We start from the raw sequence: 19,170 nt of genomic DNA on the forward strand, positions 1-19,170 counted from the left end.
TGTATAGTCACCGAATTCCAATTTCTATAATTGTTGTTCATAAGGTTTCTTAGAAAAACATGTCTGAAGCATGTGATCATAATGCAAAAACAAGTTTACTACTCCTACAAGCCTAGTTTGAAGGGTTCCATCATCAATTTTGCTGGATCATTTCGCTTCCATCATGCATTTTGTAAATCCTCAAGATTCAAACTTTTACCTTTGTAATGATAATAATTTCAAGTTCAGCGTGCAAATAAATACCTGTATCTTGAGGAATATATGAAACAGTTTATAATTCTTCACAAAAATAACAAAAATAAAAATTGACGAGATTACTTACACAAGTAATTAGATATTTATACACTCATATGGTATGGTAATTAAAAAAAAAATATGTAAGAAATATTCAGCAAAAAATAATGAAAAAAATGTTCAATTTTCATATCTAATTCCATGCATTTAAACTTTTCTTTGAGTACACCAGCTGTATTGAACAAGTCAATAAGAAATCTATTACCATTTCGAATTACAATGCTAAATTAGTACTAATTATAGTACCTGCAAGAATTCAAATATCGTCTATTCCATTATTTGCACAAACAGAAACAGAATCCCTCCCGAACAATTCGCTCATTAAATCTTTTCACTTAAGACGAACGTTAGCAAAGCTGGCGAACGTGTCGATATAGGATGCTGCGTAAAATTTGCATTCCAATTATCTTCACTGCGAAAGTAATTTAAAACCACCTCTAACTGGTACAAATTTATCATATCACCCCCAACTGCCAGCTTACCTCAAACACCGCGAATGGAATCGAATTAAACGATGAATGATCGAAGTCTAAGTGGCGAAAAGACGTCCCTGGATTCGCCTCATTGTTCACCGCGAATGAACGCCGAGTCCCGTCCAGGAGATGCGTGAAAAATAAGATTTCTAACCCCCCAATTGTTAGACTAATTATGAGTAAGGTCAAGCGAAGAGGAGTCTCGGATGAGTCCTTGTAACTCAGAGTGGGATGAGTCTACGGCCTGGTGGGGACCATTTCTATATAATCGACGGCGAAGGTGCCTGTCTCTTCATATCCTATCAGTGACCACGTTTCTTTAACCGTCCGACACTTCGTTCGATTCGCGTTTATTAAGAGAGAGAGAGAGAGATAGAGAGAGGGAGAGAACAGACAGTGGAAAGAATCGAGCGAAAAGGAGAAGTGACGCAAGGTGAGTGCTGAGAATGAGAAATGCAGTGCGCGTTCGCTTCCATTTCCCTTCGACTTCGCGAATCCAGAGATTCGCCAGCGGAATGTCGATCGCAGCGTGCTAAACGGCGGCTTTAGAGAGTGTGCGCGGACACGTACGTGACAAGAACTGAGTTTCGCGACGAGCAAGTGCTTCTTGCTCTTGTACGGCAAGCTCAAAGGCGAATAATGCTAGACTTCTGCGGAGTAGGGTTTCTTTCCAAACGGGGCGTTAGGACGTTTTCACGCGGGACGGTTTTGTGGCTCTCTGGTATCTTGGATGCATTCCGTTGAAAAATACAGCAATGGTTTTAAAAAAATAGGAGGGGATGAATGGAACATATCAATCGCGAGGCACAAAAGTGTCTGATGCAGAAGAGTTCCTAAGTTTTTCTTAGAAAAAGTTAAGGAATTCGTTGTTCCAGGAATATCAGGATCTTTTTTTTGAGACGCTACTGTAGCTCGCGATTGATATTTTGGATACGTTCACTCAGCTAAGGCAGTGCAAATTTAAGAATAAAGAAAATTAGGAAAAGTGTGGACTCGGTGAAAATACAAATCGCAAGCCGTAAAATGTCTCTTGTAAATAAAATTGCCCTTATATCTTTCCTTTGTTAGGGTGTAACTGAACCGCTTAAAATGTTTGTGCGAAAAGTACCGTTTCGATATAAATTGATTACTTTTTTGGATAGAGATAGGTACAAGAATTCGAAGGACTGAGAGTTACGAGGCGGAAGAGGCATTTTGTTTATCGTATGAAAAAATTGAGTAGAAGTATGAATGAAAAAGATTATTTTCACCAGCTAACATACATTGCCCTTAACTTTTCATTTTCGTATGTGAATTTACTGAAAAAGAATAATACAGATTTTCCCCACTCTGTTTAAAATTTTCATGCTGAAATAAAAATCTCCTCCACGATAGAGTAATCCATTCCTAATTTATTTCTTCAAATTTTTGCTTTTTACTTGCTTTACGCAGCAAGACTTCTATTTCGTGCATTGTCTTATTTTTATCCAGAGAAACCAGGAAGTCACGCGCGTTGGTTTGAAAATCATCGCCTTACGCCATACGAGGCACTATTAAATCGTTAGTTGAGAGGCAGAAAAATCGAGTTCGGTTAGGTGATCACATCAACGCGAGAATTCGCGAGTAAGGCAGGCTACGCATTTCTCTATCAATAAAAAGTACCGCGCAGCATCGTTATATTGACACTCGCTGAGAGAAACTCGCGTTGACTTAAGGAAACTATTTAAGCGTATACACGGAGTCACGATTTTATCTTCCTGTCATGTCCTTCTCTTCTTGTTCTTATCATTTAACCAATAAAACTCTCACCAGCTTTTGACCGCGACGTAACAGAAATTGCACACTCCTGCGACGCGTTACTTTAAAATTAAAATCAGCTCCTAATTGTTCTGCGATTCATCAATATTCCAATTTGGATAACGTTCGTTTCAACCCTGAACGTCTCGCGATGGATCCGCTTCGAATTCATAAAAAAATTTATCGTAGAACTTTCGTGCCGGAATCGATGCGAAATTCAGAATAGTAGGATCTTTGCTTCAAACGCAATTGCAGAACTGTTTAGCTAAATCTACTGTGCTTTATACTGTGACATGCCGTAGCTTTTTTTTCAATTATCAAGAATATTTAAGGAACACGATTATTAAAGGAGTACTCAAGTAGATGTCAAGGAGTCATTCCGGTTACTGAGCCGTTAAATTCAGCGATTTTCAGGAATTTATTGCGGCGAAAATAATTATAGTAATGCAATAAAACTTTTTTCTATTTGTTAAACTACAGTTCTACAGTAAAGAAAAAATATAAAACTAATAAAATTATTGCTTTTGAAATGCTTTTGAAAGCGAAAAAATGAAGTTTCGAGAAAAACGCGTCGGAAGTTTTCATCTATGGAGGTCGAGACTCTACACCCCCTACAAAATGCCTCTGTGGAAGCTAAAATAATCGAAATTTTTCCATGTAAATTTAACAGTACATTCTTGAGGACATGTACCTACTTTCGAAAAATGTTTAAAAAAAGTCGGCTTTTTCAATCCGTCTGACCGGAATGACCCCTTAAATGAATTATAGAATTTTAAACACATCATAAGTATTCGAATATTGCGATCTTCCAGGTATACAAGTATGGAGTATGCTATTCAAGTACTCGAATCTTTAAATATCAGATCTGCTCCAGTCTTTGAATATTAAAACTGCTGCAATATTCGAACATGAAGGCAGCTTGTATGCCTGAATAAATATCAAGACTGCCCAATTACAAAAGTCTTCAAACACAGCAAAGTTTGACAATCAATTCCAATTCCCGACGAAAAATAAACTGCTACTGCTTTTAGAGGTGATCTTCCCGAGGTACCCTAAAAGTCTATTTGCTTTTCAGATGATCTTGGTGCCACTGGCCGTGATACTACTCGCGGCGTTCGCGAGCGCCCAGCAAATAAACGAAGTTCGGCCGCCGAGCAATAGACCAGGAAGATTCCTCTCCCTGCCCATACCGCAAAAGTGTTCGAACCGTAAGTAGACTTTCCATTCTCCAATTTCGACGTGCATTCTAGGGCAGCCGAAGCTAGCCCAGCTGTTTGCGACATAGGCTCAGATAAAATGGCCACTTCCCAAATCGTGGCATTTTCTCTGTCGTTCACCTTTGAGACTTTCTCTCGTCAGCCACTATGTGGCCATCAACGCCGAGGCGTCCCGAGCTTCCGAGCGTGTCGTTTCTGAAATCGATGCCCTGAAATCCGCGATACGTTCTGCCCAAACGACACCTCCGCGCTTCCGCGACCGCGGGACATTTGGATGCACTGGCACGTTCTCCGGGTGACTGGAAGAAATCGAGGTTAAAGCGGCTGATACGCGCTAAGAAGACTCTCGCGCAATCTCTGACGATCGTGTATTTTTAAAAGGGGGCCCGTGCCACGAGCTACTCGGCCTCTTGTGCAACCACGCACCTGGCTATTCACTTCTGACGAGTGCATAGTTGCTGGAAGAATCGGTGTAAGGAATACGCCGGAGCGGTGAATCAGACCGTCGAGTGCCGTCGCTGACTGGGGATTAGGTCACCGCGATGAATTCAGGAACTGAATTCTAATTCGCGTATTATAAATTTATCTCGCAAAGCGTGATTCGAATCAGAGTTGAGGTTCTTCGGAGAAAGCTGAGCGGGAGAGTCACCCCTTACAGGCTTCTGTGAGGCAGACAGTTAGATACTGTCCATTATCTAACCCCAATTCTCAGCACTACAACAGCATTTGATCAGTACGGGCAATCTGTGCGGAATACGCCCATAGGCGTTCAGGGGGTATGATTAACGAATACAACAGGTGCGTTTCCGCACGTGGTGCACGCTAAACGGTTGAATCTGATAATTAAAAAATATAAGCTTAGTTAAAACTGGTGAGCCAGCTCGGGAACCCGGGATCGCTAGTTCCAGGCCTGAGGGCATGCTCCTGGGGTTTAACATACCTCCAGAGGCAAGCCTCAGGCACTGAGAGCGACAAGTCTTTTAGGTTTCGGAGATTCAAGCAAAGAACGTACGCCGTGTGCGGAATTACTTAAACCCTACTCGTTAAGCATACTCGCTGAACGCCCGCAGGCGTTCTCCGCACACGGCGGAAGGCTCCACTCTAGAAACTCAAGTATGCGATCACTTTCGCTACCAACTGTGTTTACGACATCGCTAAATCTGTTCCACCAGATATACCCCGTTGTCTACTCGTTAACAGGTCGCCCAGGCGACGGCGAATGCAAAACCAGTGTCCCATCGTTCGCGTTCGATGCACTTTCTCATGACTAGCATGCAAAAGGTATCTCCCGGCACGGATCTCGCAATCGCTCCGCGATAATTAACGAGGATACGCAAAGGTACGAAATGAACCACTCGGGATGGAAAGACACGCCGTGCACATGAACACGTGCTGGCCTCTTGCGCGCCATAATTGGTGAAACTTGTCTATGTCAATTCGAAACCGCGTCCCACGATCCTTAGAACCGCGTGGATCACTATCGGCAACAATGTACACTATGTCTTCTTAGAATGTTATTACTATTTCAAGGGATTCTCTAGGATTTCTCAGCGAAACTGGGTCGGTAGGTTCGATGATAAAAAATGGAGAAGAAATCTAAATGTAGGCTCGTAAATGGTTTGTTACAAATTTCTAGTTGAAATATACAATACGAAGCAGTGGCGCACTGAGGATTTAATCTTGGGGGGAGCCGAGTTGAACGGATAAAAATATTTTTGAGAAAAATTTATTTAATGCAACTTCATTTAATGCAAATTCAATAAAATTCAGTAGGTAGGATTATGAAAATTTATTTAAAGAATAAAATCCAGTATTCTTTTCTTTTTGCAAACCCTCTTCTTTGAGGGATGCCAGGTCCCCTTGCCCAGTCTCCTCTGGGTGCGCTACTGATACGAAGGAATTCATTCATTTTAATTAATTTAGTTAAAACTTAAATAGATAGGGGATATTTACTTTATCAGTTTACTTGCAATTAATTGTAAGTTGTATTTGATCCTCAGAGTAGGCAATCTGATTAGTCCACTTTCTGCACATTTTTTAATTCTAACTTAGAAATTTAGATTTTTTTTTCTTCTAATTTTATATTTCATGGAGTTGATGAGTTATGCTGTTAATACTGCATTTAAATATGTTGGTGATGCTTGTTCAACAGCCAGTGATACTGTATGGACCGACATTTCCAGCGCAAGTGGTTAAAAAAAAGTACCAATTTGAGTCTGGGACGACACTTTCCTGTTGCGTAATACTGAGTGCACAGTGTTTCGCCTCGTCCATTACAAAGAGTCGAGACGTACATATTGGGAACGTCAATTTGTTTCTTAAGCGACATCGGATAATGGATTCTCTGATAGTACACGGGAAAGAAATTTGTTCGCATCATTCACAGAGAACAAAGGATGATTTGTAGCTTAATGACACTAAATTTCTTGTTTAAAATTCCTTCGAATATCTTAGTAGTCGGTGTGACTTTTACTTGACGCAATGCTCGAAATGACGAACGCTTATAAATATTACGGAGAGATATTGTTCCTTTTAGTTTGAATGAAAAATGCGGTTAACGACAGGCACTTTCTCCCGCTTACACTGAACTCCGCTTCTTCTCCAATCGAAGAGGCTAATTTGCGCACAATTTAGTGTCAATTTTCACATTATTGCGACAAGGGTTTCGAGCAAAGTGTGCACACAGAGTTGGTATTATTGAATATATAAAAACGAGTATTAATGTGAGACTAATTAGTTAATATAAGAATTTGTTGAGAATTATTCTTGAGAATCTTAGGGAATCCAATATGCCACCACCACGCTTAAAAGATCATCCCATGTTCCCAAGATAAATTTTTATGAAATTATGTATTCAGTTTAGTAATTCTGGAATTAATGCGTATTTATATTTTCTTCTCATTCTGATTTTTTATAATAGGAGTATAATGATCTCGTATTATAATTCATCGCGAATTATTCATATTTAACGAAATCCAGTATTCTTTCAAAATCCATTCTTCGACCACCTAACGAGCATCTACGCGTCTATTAAAATCTTCCGTATAGAATCATTGTGAAATACGTTAAACAAATTCTGAGAACATGATAGTTCTACAAAGATACTATTCTCGAGGAAGCTAGCACACTGCGTGAGAGTAATAAATTCCCATCATTCTTGTAAACAATAAAAAATGATTTTTCATTACGTGAAGGCTCTAAAAAAAATTGGGCATCGAACAGAACTGGATATTAATTACATAAACAAATCTACTGGAATAAATATCCCAATAAAAATGAATCATCGTTGCCTTTAGTTCAATGGGATCGAATAACCCATTCTTTTAAAGGAATATAAAGTAACTGGTCAATTAATTTTCTCCAAAATAAATGATTCTACAATAACAAGTGTATTCTATTGACTATGACGTCTATTTCGAAATATCTTGCAGTAAACGGGGAAACAAATTAACTGGTGTAAAAAAGTATATAAAATTTGTAATCATAAATAATCAGAAAATTTCAAAATGCTCGCATTTCCACGGTATTTAACCACCCGAGAGGTACGAATACGTAGACCGTGGGACTGAATCACCTTTGCCGCAATGGAGCAACGTAATGATGTTCGGATACGACCACAATCATCTTACATCCTAATGATTGCATGCTTGCACTCCTGGAATGTTCGATCATCCAACGGAGAGTGATGTGACGCAGTTGCATCCATGTACTAGCTCGGTAACAATGAGAAACACGAGTCACGTGTCGATTTGATGAAATCATCGAAAGTGGATTTCTTTCCTTAGAAATGGGTGCCTACAGAGTTCTTTGAAATAATAATTCAATGATGCAATCATAATTCACAAATAACTCAATCACGTAATGATACGTATAATTGAATAATACCTAAGTAATTGAGTTGGAGAATTATACAGTGTTACGTAAGTGTTATTTATTACATTACCTATTATTTGGCATGTTATTAATATTCACAAACGTAATTTAAGGATACAGAATTATGATTAGTATAATGTTTCCAAGCATGAAGTTGTGTGAAGTAGTTGTAGCTGAAGTACATAGACTATGAATTACTTCGGTCGATTTATTTTTTATGTGGTAACCCCGGGACTTAATAACTGGAACGATTTAATCATCATTTCCTTCCCATATTTAACACAATATCTAATGAGATTCATCTTGTGAGATTTATTCTTCCCACTTTCTTTCGTTAGAAATCTTTCTCAAAGGGTAACTTTAATTATATTATCAATTACATACTTATTCCCTCTTTTAAAAATATGTAGTTTCTATATTTTTAAAAAAAAATCATGTACGAACTTTGCCTCTACTGGATGAGCAAGTACTTACATCTAAAATGTCAGTATTTAATCACAGAAGTGTTCCGTGTGAAAAGACCTCAACTTATAAAGGCCCTATCGAATCTGAGGGCCTCAACTTATAGTCCGCTCAATCTAAATTCTCCCACGTACATTCCATCGAATTTAAGGGCCTGAACTTGTAGTCCATCGAATCTAAGAACTCCCACGTACATTCCATCAAATTCAAGAGACCCAATCTCTATCCCATTAAATCTAAGGGCCTCAATTTAATATATTCCACCAAACCTAAGGACTGCCGCGTATATTCCATCCAATCTTAGAGTCCCAACTTACATTCCACGGAATCTGTGGGCCCCTTCATACGAAACACTTCTTTGCATTACAATAAAATTGTTATTCCGTACATATTCACACATCTACCTTCGTCCACCTTCTTCAAAACAACGTCATCGTTACCAAATACGTAAATACATCTGAAGTACCGCTCACGACTCACAAGAAGTGGCCATAGATGCCCTTAAAGATTCTCGCTGCGCACATGTCAGCTACGCTTGTCCTAGGCACCTTAAGTGGTCTCTAATCAAAATTGCGCAACCCTTTCGACGCGAGGGAGACCTTAACTATCAAATTACCGTTAAAGCAACGTATGACAGTGCGGCTGAACAATCAGCTGTCGCAACGTGTTCCTCGCGAGGCAGTCCGACTGACAACCTCACAAAAGGCCGATCTTCAGCCACCACGAAAATGTCAAGAATTGTTGCGAAACGAAACAACGCCGCTCCTGCAACATAATTCTTCCTCGGCCGCTCGTTATACGCGCGCAAAACGACCAGTCTTTAACGATAGCTCGCGTTCATCTCTCTGCGAATCCCGCTTTCCCTTCAGCCCTCAATTCGATGCATTTAAGTGCGAGTGTTTAGACGAAGAGTGCTCTGATTTCGACAAGAACTTGAAATCTCGCTGCTGCTAAATTTTCTAGCAATCTCCCACGAAATATTGCATTAGAACGGATAAGTGTCTGTCTCAAAATACCCACTTGTTGTTATGGGGAGGCATAGATGTCCGAAAGGGGGGTCAAAGGGGGCGTTTACCTCCCCTGGCTTTTGAAAAAAAATCGCTTATTTTTAATAACTGATCTTTATCAAGTTTATACTAAAAAAGTGAATATTTGTAATATTTCTGTTTTAAATTGGCACTAAAAAATGGGTCCAAGAAAGCAAGAAGGGTACTCCTTTTAATTCAATTCGTCGATGTCGTCGCCAGGGTTGTTTCTTCATTACTATATTTTTCTTTACCGTCACCCCCTAGTTGCCTTCCCTCTGGGAAAAAAAGTCTCCGGACGCCCTTGTGGGGAGGAAAAAGAAACCAGTTGTCCTCGAAGGCGGGGCGATTCGAGTTAACGCATTGACTTCTGTGCCGGGAAAAACTTTTACCTCCGACTTGGCTTTCTTTTCCTCTGGCTTCGTCTTTAACCAGGAAGCTTCTACAGTGTCTAGGGTTTGCTTATGAGTTTGCAAATGAATTATAAGTATTCTTTGTACAAAACGACACTTGACGTGTCAAACTCGCGTATGTAGGAGGACTGTCGATAATAATCATAATAACAAGTCAGCTTTCTTATATATTACATGCAAAGAAAAAAAGTAAAATGTTAAATGTTGATTTTAAATGTAACAACAGTGAGTGATGTACTTTAATATTTGGTGCCTCATTTATATAATCATTCAAGTAAAAAAATGTTTGCAAATTTCAAAGTAGACTTGCAGTGTTTATTCACACGTTTGTACTTAAATAAGTACCATTACTGAATCACCGTTGTTCACATTTTACTAAAGGAATATTTTTAAATGAGTGGTCTGAAAATGTGTTGAAAAATAAAAAAAAATCTTGGCCTGTATACTTTCTCATTTAAAAGTTCTCAGACTGAAATTTCGAAAATATTTTCACTCAACGACTCCCAAAAAGTGGGCTGCACACTTTCTTCTTTCCGTTCCGAGGAACGCCATATGTAAACCCCACGTTTCAGTGCACGCAAACACTGACTGCAAATATTGACTGTTTCATTCGCATAAATTAAACGTCTCTGGATATCTTTTTAAACATTCGGATGTCGTTACACCTGCCCGGGGAACAACACGTGCAGGTAATGACACGTGAAAGCGAGGACTTTCCATTCCTTTGGTGCTCATCGTGGCTGAAGACCACTTTGCAATCTTAACAGCGTCAGCCTCCTGGCATTATTCTTTCAATTCTTTTCATTAGATGCTGTGCATAAATCTGTTAAGAGTTTCTCCCCAAAATTTCGTATATAATTATTGTGAGAAACTTTGTACAGTCTAAATAGTATAGAAGTCAATTAATGGTGAACTTCACTTTTTTGTCTACGTTTTAGGTGTCTTATTAAATATTACATTGGGGTATTTTGTGAAATATTCTGTGATAATTCTATTGTCCCCACAATTTTGTTTCTAAGAGCTCTGCTTTTTACCAAGGCTATGATGTTAATTATTCATTTCACATAAATTCATTTTTGTAATAGAAAAGTTGACAATTTTTACAATTGAAGATTACTGTACAAATATTTTTAAGTTTCATCAGTGATGACAACGTTGACTTTGACGCAATATTGTGTCATTTGTCATGAAGGTGTTGAATTAAAAAAAAATCACAATCTAATTCTAATTAATTACTGATCGTTTTGCGAGTCTTTTGTTAAGTGTTCTAGAAATTAATTTTAATCAATGCTGTTAGTTGCTTGGAAAGGACATAAGACCAAATCGATAGTAAATGAAATATCTCTTTTCGAAATTGGCATACACATACCTATTGGACAATAGAACTAGTATGGAAATGTGGTCGATCACTCGTGCCGGAAGTGAATGTAAAAGTGACAGATATCCACTGTCCATCGATTAATTAAGTCCACTTTCTTCGTCCTAAATTGACGACTCATATTCGAATAGAACCAACAAGCGAAGAAATTAATTTTGTTTGCTATTGCTGAATAAATGACAAGTGTTCTGTCTTTTTTGCCAATACTTATAAACCTTTTAGCACAAAGAAGAACATTTGTCAATATAATTTATATTATTCGCCTTACAAGAGGAATTTTCATAAACAAATATACGTAATTCTGATCAACTAAAGAAATATCATTCATTGGCCACTAGGAATAATCACAATTATTTACTGTTTATCATTTTTACCCTTAATTGGAAGTTGAATAATTTTCTCTTCGAGTTCGTTAGAAACACTGAACGATAAAAGTAGAAAGGGACTCTTGAGCACTTTTAACATAATTATAAACATTTTCAAAGTTACTTGAACCCTACTCAAAATTTACAACGAGCATTCAGTGGCCCAATTTTAAACAATAAAACATCCCTGCATTTCACTGCATTGATTTTCAATTCCGACTAAGTTTTCTGTACACAACTATTGTTTACTAAGTAAGTAGATCCATCACAACATTCCACCATTGTGCATCCATCAAGCTAAACGTGTATTAATACGTCTACCAGACATTCGACGTATTTCAAATCGATATTGTAAGAGCGACAAAGGCATCGATAGCAATTTCCAAAGAGGGAAACCGTTACGCAGGCTCTGGAGCAAGAGGACTGCACGCGCGAAGGCGATTATCGCGAGTTCCTTGACACAATCGTGAGACGTGCGAGCGCCTCTGAAGGCGCATAAATGTTTAATGAACGGTGATATAACGATCGTAAATTGCGAGTGTACGATGGAATGAAAGAGAGGAGGCCGGTTGCTTTTTCCATTGCATACGTGAAAGAAGAGACGTGTACGCATTGCTGCATACAATAGGGGGAGAAGAAGCGCGTATTTAATTGACCATAAGAAACGAGAATCTATCCTTGTGTGTTTAAGGAATTATGCAATTGCGTTATTAAACGAAATACACCGAGGACACGCGCCAGCGTCGCAATAGGGGTAAACTGTTGTCTAGACGTCGATCAACTTGACCAAAGTAAACGCGGACTCGGTAGTTTGAGGGCACGAAAATGAGTTACTGGGTCAAGAACTCGTAACGTGGTTGGAGCGGTGGTAGAAATGATTAGGGGTGATTGTTCAATTCAATCATTTATATAAGTAAAGGAAAATCGTCACTCGTCAGAAGGGAAATGGGAGGAAATACGGATTGCAGGGGACGGAAATAGTTTCTGAAATATTATGAGGCATACAATAGTCGTGATCGAACACGATACCATAATTGTTCCTGCGTGCATTGTTACGAACATCCATTGTACAACTTCCACACAGGAAATTTATCGCGGAAAGGAGTGAAAAGCGCGTTCAATGACGTTCCATCGCTGGTCATACATTCAAAGTACTTTTAAGGGTTGGTGTGGCACTAAAGGAAATAATTAACTCTTTTTACTCATGCACTGAATAACTACTGGTTGTTTTGTAACTTGTAAAGATGAGGTAAAAATTGTGATTCCTGATTTTATTATTAGAAGCATACGATATACTAAATCATAATTAACTAATGGAGAATTAAATTAATATTAAGCAGGTTTTAAAATCTAATTTGAAAATAAGAAATTCTCAAGTTTATATGAAGTATTTTCTCCGTCAGTAAACAAGATTAATATTTTAAGAAGAATTGTTGCTAATTTAAGTTTAGAAATACAAATACTTCATGTTCTCCGGAAAAGAGTTTTAATGTAAAATCTGTAAATCTGTCTGGCTCGAGGATTTTAATCGGAAATCTACAATGTACATTGAAAAATCTACGAAACTCTATCGAATATAAAATATTCAAGGACGTGTTGTTTATTTAATAGCAAGACGTAACCGTAATGATTCCCCCGTTTCTCGTCGAAACTTCTGTAAATTTATTCTGGCAATGAGCATCACGAGTTTGGCCTATGTCGCAATTCTTCAGACAGACCATGTTTCTTCTTGGTCAAGGCACCCCACAGATCCTCGAATTACCTCTGCTTTCAATATAATGTCCATTAAATAACCATACTCTACAGTAGTCTTCAATTTTTCTTATTTTAAAAACAGTTCTCGCCTTCTAAATTGCTCGTATGGAGATTAGTAGCGAGCAACTCAAATTTTGACTATTATTTTCGACATTTGTTGGTGCAGTAGAATCTCCACTTAATCAAACGCTCGATTGACCGAACAGTATAATTTGAGCACTATTAGACGAATTTTACGACACAGGAGTAATGGGTTATAAGTGACGAAATGGCTGATGTTGAAATCATTGAAAAGGCTATGAAAAGCTATAATCAAAGATGAAGAAATATATCTGACAATAACAATCCTAGTTATCCTCTGAAGCATTCGTTGTTTTAGAAACATGCCTCGTCTGAAATGACTTCGTTAAGAAAAATATGTGAACTGAGGGCTCAGAGGGTTTGGAAGACTAAAGTGGAGAATGAAAAAGATCATTAAATTTTAGTGCCATTGGTTAAACTTATGGAATAATGAGTAACAAGTAACCTTTACTTATGGGTTAATTAAATTATTAATTAATTTAGTTTAATATATCCCATAAATTTACCAGTAATAATTTAAATAAAACAAATATACTAGTAGTTAAATCTAATATATTCATATATTAGTAGATAACTACGTATTAGTAGATAAATTCAGTCTTTAAGATCACGTGTTATTTAAACAGTTTAACGCTCGTGGATGATCCTTGAGGGAAAATGTATCTAGCGTCGAGCTGCAGAGTGACGTCTATTTTGTAATCATTCAGAAGGCAGCCACGCAATGACATTCACCGTGAGATTCCGTTTTCCGTGATATATCAGAGAAGAAACCTGCAATTTAACCGTTCTTTTTTTCTGCAATTTTTCCCAGCGCTAAGGTAACGTGTGATTACTTTGACCGAAGTCAAGCGTTGATCACACGTTCCCTTGTAACGCTATGGGCAATGAAACGCGTAATAAATACGCGATAGGAGCGCAAGGCACGACTATTCCTGTATCATCTGAAATAACAGGTTCTGACATAATCAATTCTGTATAATGGGTGATACCGTATTGCACAAGAACCGACGCCACACGACACCATGTCTCCCCCATTACACGAAATTAACGCGAAATCGACCTGCGTCGGACCTGATGACTTTTAAATAACACTCCGCGTCTCACTTTGACTCGCACCTTACAATTTGCTAAATATGAACAACGAGCGTATAGAAACCCGAGGTAAAACGAAGCTTGCCAGTGGCATTTGCTTTCTGAAAATCGCCGTGTACAAAGTGCTTAGCTTTAATGATCGAATAATTGCTGCTTGCTAATGAAACACCCAGTTCCATTTGGAAAGAATAATTTTGAGAGGATTACTTTGTTTAGAAATCACTGTAGGTGGCAATCGTGAAGTAGACGATTGACTTGAAAATTGTGATATCATCGATCAGTTCCACTTCAATCTCTCTAATGCTGTATTTATAAGCATCTATAAGCAATTTATTTACCATCCGCTTCATCCAATCAATTTTCCATTCAGAAATGAAAGTAGCAAAAAAGTGGATGCTTCGAATTAAAAGCGTAGCTTATACAAGAGTCAGTCACAGTACTCTTAATACTAGAATTTGCAAACTGTAATACGACGCCCAGTTAATAAACAAATTCAATTTTAGATTGCATACTATATTCTTCTTTTCAAAGCATTCTGTCAATTTATTTCAAGTATTTAACTTTGCTTATTAATCAGAAAAATTCCATTGCATTTTCAAACACTGTGGAATTTGAATCAGAGTGGACCCTTTTCTAAAATTGCATTTGAAAAGCCCCGAGTTTTGACAATTCCATTCATAAGTAAACATAATATATAAACGAAGCAGACGTGCTGGTATCGAAGTAACAGTCAGTCGCTATTGCCTTGGCGTGTCAGGAGCCAGAATATATTGGAGCCAAGTGGAGACGTCGCGATATCAATCGTGTCACGAAGAGCACGCGTAATTTATGCCAAAAGCAGAAGCGTCCTGCAGCACCATTCAATAGGAGCAGGTGTTTTGCAACCGTAGCGTTAGGTTCTCATAACGAGACACGCGTCGTAAATTGCCGGCGAGAGAGGCATTCCTGCATAAACACCCGCGAAAAAGTATCAGACCATTGACATTTAAGCGGACGATAATCACGTGCCTCCGATTACAAATCCGCCTCGGCTGTGTACGCGGCAGATGTACATAATTGAATCGCGAACGGGACGTTCGTTTTTTTTTTCTTTCAAAAAACGCTCTATAATTGTTCTTGCTTCATCATAAACGCCGTGATACAACTGGTCAGCTTGGACGTAATTACCATTTTTTATATGACTTTAAATCCAGCAAAAACAGTCTCGTGATTGCTTACAGTGGCGGTTAAAATGGCCCAAATCTGTAATTAAGATATAATTCTTTCTAATGGAATTATCTGATCTTAAAGTTCCTTCTGACCACTACACTGTAGTTTCGATACGAGGATCGTTTACTCTGCTTTTCTGCTTGAAATAAAAGAGCTGAATTGTTTGCAGAGTCCTGGGTTCTCCAAGATTAGGTAACGGAAAGAAAAGGTGTTAGATGATTCCGAAACATAGACGTCGAGACTTTTACAGTCCTAGTACGTTGAGCATGGATTCGATCAGAAGAAGAGAATTAACTTTCGTTTGTTCTGCCTACAGGGCCAAAGGAATTCAACTACAGAGGCCGCAATTACTTCTACAGCGGGCACATTCCAGCTCACGCTAATCAGAGGGTGGATTGGTTGGATGCTAGAAACATCTGCAGGGAATACTGCATGGACCTCGTGTCGATAGAAACTCAAGACAAGAACAATGTGATCTTCAGACTCATTCAGCAAAGTGAGTACAACCGAACATCTCAATTTGCTATTTTTACTTTGCGAAAGGTAAAGGATTCGTCACATCCGTTCGTTCATTCACGAAGAATAACGAGGGCGACCCACTTCGCTCTTAGAGGATCCTGCGACAGCAATTGCGAGAATAAGAATGATTCATTATTCAGAGACACATGGACGCGTACCACGAATAACTCACACCTGATTGCAAAAGCTTTTTAGTCTCGCGTAGATCGAGCGTACATATATCTTAATTGCATCGCAATTAACTTATCTTTCCTATGTTTATTGTCACTCACCGTATGACTCCGATTTCGCAATGCTCGTTAGAATCCTTTCACGCAGGGCTCTATCGCAGAAACAACGGAAAGTTCAAATGGCTGGCCGCACCTTTCGTGTTGTACCTCAGAACGCACGAAACTGTGAGAATAATAATTAATATTCAGATTAGAAAAATACTGAATGTTTCATTCAGTTAAAGTCGGAGAAAAGAAACGCGTTTAAAGGAATATACATTAATAAGACGAATGTTACGTTTAGAGAATCTACTTTATCAATTTTCGATCTTATAAGTGGGGACGTTAAAAAGACATTTTAATAGTGACGAGAAGTGAAATCGATTCTGAGCGATGGCAACGAAGAATAAATGAGTATATTCATAGTATGTCCTTTCTATAAGATTTTAATACAAGAGAGGAGTTTCGTTTATGCGTAGTTTATTAATTTATCACAAGAATTTTAAATGATTCCAAGCTCGCGTATTAATTAAAAAATACAAATGAATATGCATAGCATCCAAATACCTACTTTGAAACATTTCAAAAGGACAATGTTTAATGGATGCATTATTTCTAAAACTGTTTTACATCGAATTCGCTGTCAAACTATCATAAAAGCCAACCGAAGTACCTATTACCTGGAACTTAGACTGAAACCGAAATGACGGTGGGAATTTAAAGAACCAAGTCGATGATAGTTACTAATTTCATGTAAAAAGCATCATTAGGCGTGATAAATTCGGGAGGAACATAGAGGAGCATGAATTTATTTCGCCCTGTCGTAACTGGCTTAGAAAGTTCGACAAGGATCGAGGATACAGAAGCAGCCAGCTTCGCGAACGATTTATTACCTAACGTAACTTTCATTCTCGCCAGGCAAATAATTCAGAAATTTCGAAACGAACGAGCCGCCGACACGAAGCGGCGCTTCAGCGTCACTTCGCGTGATTTGCAACATCGCATCTCTGGCCACGATGTTTCCTCACGATAGAGGAGTACTCCGGGTCGATATTCTCCTATCACACGGACGGGTATCTCGAAAATTATACTCTGATCCCATAAGTACTTCTCTTTCAGCATCGAGAACGTTCGCTTGTACAAGCCGAGAATGTGTTTTCTGCTTTTCTTTCTATCTCTTATTTGCATACAATCGATCGACTTTCTAAGGACAGTTACAATTTTTATTCGACGTCGAGGCTTTAGAACCTACGAGTTAGCGAGTTAACGACACGATCCCCAAGGTGAGACGAAGGATCTAAGTAGGTTGAGGCTAAGGAATCTCATCTTTTTATATATGTGCACACAGTTGCATCACGAAACGCATCAATCTCTCGAGCGCATATGTGTGCGTGTAAGAACGAAACAATACGATCAGAGATTTCATCTGAGTTATACGGTACGACCGGTTTAATTGTACTCACGCAATTATTTCTCAAACTATGGAAAATAGAAAGAGATTCGTTCGCATAAAATTTCTTAGATTCGTACGGAGATGTATACTATCACGCTTCATTTTTTTTTTTTATGAAACTCTTACTTCCAAATATTTCACCGTTACCTAGACACTACCGCGAATTTCACACTTACTTTATGACTACTCCGAATTGAATTATTACCATAACTTCAAATTACAAACACCAATAATTTCAGACTCTATCTTGTAAACGTTCTGTTGCTAAAAAATAAGGCAACACGTTTGCGTTAATGAATTCTCTGCTCCACAGATGATGTTCCCTACATTTGGACATCCGGGCGTCTCTGTGACTTCAAGGGCTGCGAGAATCGCCGCGACCTTGAACCCAAAGCTCTTTACGGCTGGTTCTGGTCGGCGAACAGGAAGAAGATGGCGCCAACCAACCAGGTCCCCGAAGGCTGGTCCTTCAATCCATGGTCCCAGACTGGCCACAAGAAGGTCAGGCAACCTGACAACGCTGAATTCGACATTAACGGCACCAACGAGTCCTGCTTGTCCGTTCTCAACAACGTCTACAAGGACGGCATCACGTGGCACGACGTGGCTTGCTATCACCAGAAACCATTCGTCTGCGAAGACTCCGACGAGCTTTTGAACTATGTGGCCAGTACTAACCCTGGCCTCCGCCTTTAAAGGCGTCGCGATTCAACAGTCCACGTCATCAGCACCTGTCCCAATTGCCTCTGTCGCAGCTTAGGCGAGACACCAACCAAACAGGAAGAAAAATCAGAAACAATGTTCGAACTTGTTTGGGACTCACGACACCTTGAATTCTGTATTGGAAAGTAAGACGTTTCTATTCGCTGAGAGAAAACTAAGGAGCAATAAGACAACAGTGAACGAGAGAGGAAATTTTTTAGATTAAATATGTGAAGACTATACGTAGCACGAAGGAACTTGTTTATCGACGTAAAGTGCAAAGGCAAACGCGATAAATTTCTCAATAGACATTTGGTTGTGATTCGAATATTGTTAAAGTGTACTGCGAGTATTAAAATGATTGGTTTATAATTAGCACCTATAGAATATGTCTCGTCGCTGCACCCTCCATGCACTCATTTTTCAGAATTCAGTAATAATTCTTATGATGCGGTTAATTTGTAATTACGGTACCCGTTAATGAGTAATTAATGGTGTAAAGATATTTATTAATAGACATTTGGCTGACAGTCTGTATACATTTATGAATAAACTTTAATCGTAGGTATTTAAAAAGTCTCGTTCATTTGCCGAATCTCACGAACCGTGAAAATTAATAATTAACCATACTTAACGGTAAACTTACACATTTCAATGAAGCTTATCAGTTCTCCGTGGGAATATCGCTGGGTTTAATTTCATCGTCTTTTTCTTCGCTTTCTTCTGCGCTGGAAACCGATTCGACCTTCTTTCTCTTTCTCTTACCTTTCAGTCTGTTAAGCTTTATTTTAATTCCACGTTTACGTTTCCGAGGCAAGAACACGGGATCTGCAAAGGAAATATTACAATAACATAGATAAATTTGCTCCTTCTC

The 19,170-nt window shown here is 38.6% G+C and overlaps 2 protein-coding genes across 4 annotated transcripts in view; one reads left to right on the forward strand and one right to left on the reverse strand.

The window, feature by feature from the left end:
* L(2)37cd (general transcription factor IIIC subunit l(2)37Cd) overlaps positions 1 to 19,170 on the reverse strand; it is a 42,713-nt gene that overhangs the window by 20,654 nt on the left and 2,889 nt on the right. For 2 of the 3 annotated variants that reach the window (XM_076815512.1, XM_076815513.1), the window contains exon 8: positions 18,863 to 19,124. In XM_076815512.1, the coding sequence (XP_076671627.1) occupies positions 18,961 to 19,124 (164 nt within the window). In that variant the 3' untranslated portion in view covers positions 18,863 to 18,960. Of the gene's footprint in view, positions 1 to 16,204; positions 16,326 to 18,862; positions 19,125 to 19,170 lie in introns of those variants that run through there. The other variant, XR_013085615.1, reaches the window with a different exon arrangement.
* Slf (C-type lectin domain-containing protein slf) lies at positions 1,044 to 18,872 on the forward strand. The gene is made up of 4 exons (XM_076815518.1): positions 1,044 to 1,200; positions 3,619 to 3,751; positions 15,730 to 15,909; positions 17,908 to 18,872. Exons 2-4 carry the CDS (start codon positions 3,619 to 3,621, stop codon positions 18,288 to 18,290), a joined length of 696 nt encoding a protein of 231 aa, XP_076671633.1. The 5' UTR covers positions 1,044 to 1,200; the 3' UTR covers positions 18,291 to 18,872.

Source organism: Andrena cerasifolii, chromosome 6, assembly GCF_050908995.1.
Source record: "Andrena cerasifolii isolate SP2316 chromosome 6, iyAndCera1_principal, whole genome shotgun sequence".
NCBI classification, from domain to species: Eukaryota; Metazoa; Arthropoda; class Insecta; order Hymenoptera; family Andrenidae; genus Andrena; species Andrena cerasifolii.

Coding starts and splice junctions, on each gene's coding strand:
- Slf (XM_076815518.1), top strand. CDS start 3,619: ATGATCTTGGTGCCACTGGCCGTGATACTACTCGCGGCGTTCGCGAGC. Junction 3,752..15,729: donor ACCGCAAAAGTGTTCGAACC/GTAAGTAGACTT, acceptor TTCTGCCTACAG/GGCCAAAGGAATTCAACTAC. Junction 15,910..17,907: donor CTTCAGACTCATTCAGCAAA/GTGAGTACAACC, acceptor TCTGCTCCACAG/ATGATGTTCCCTACATTTGG.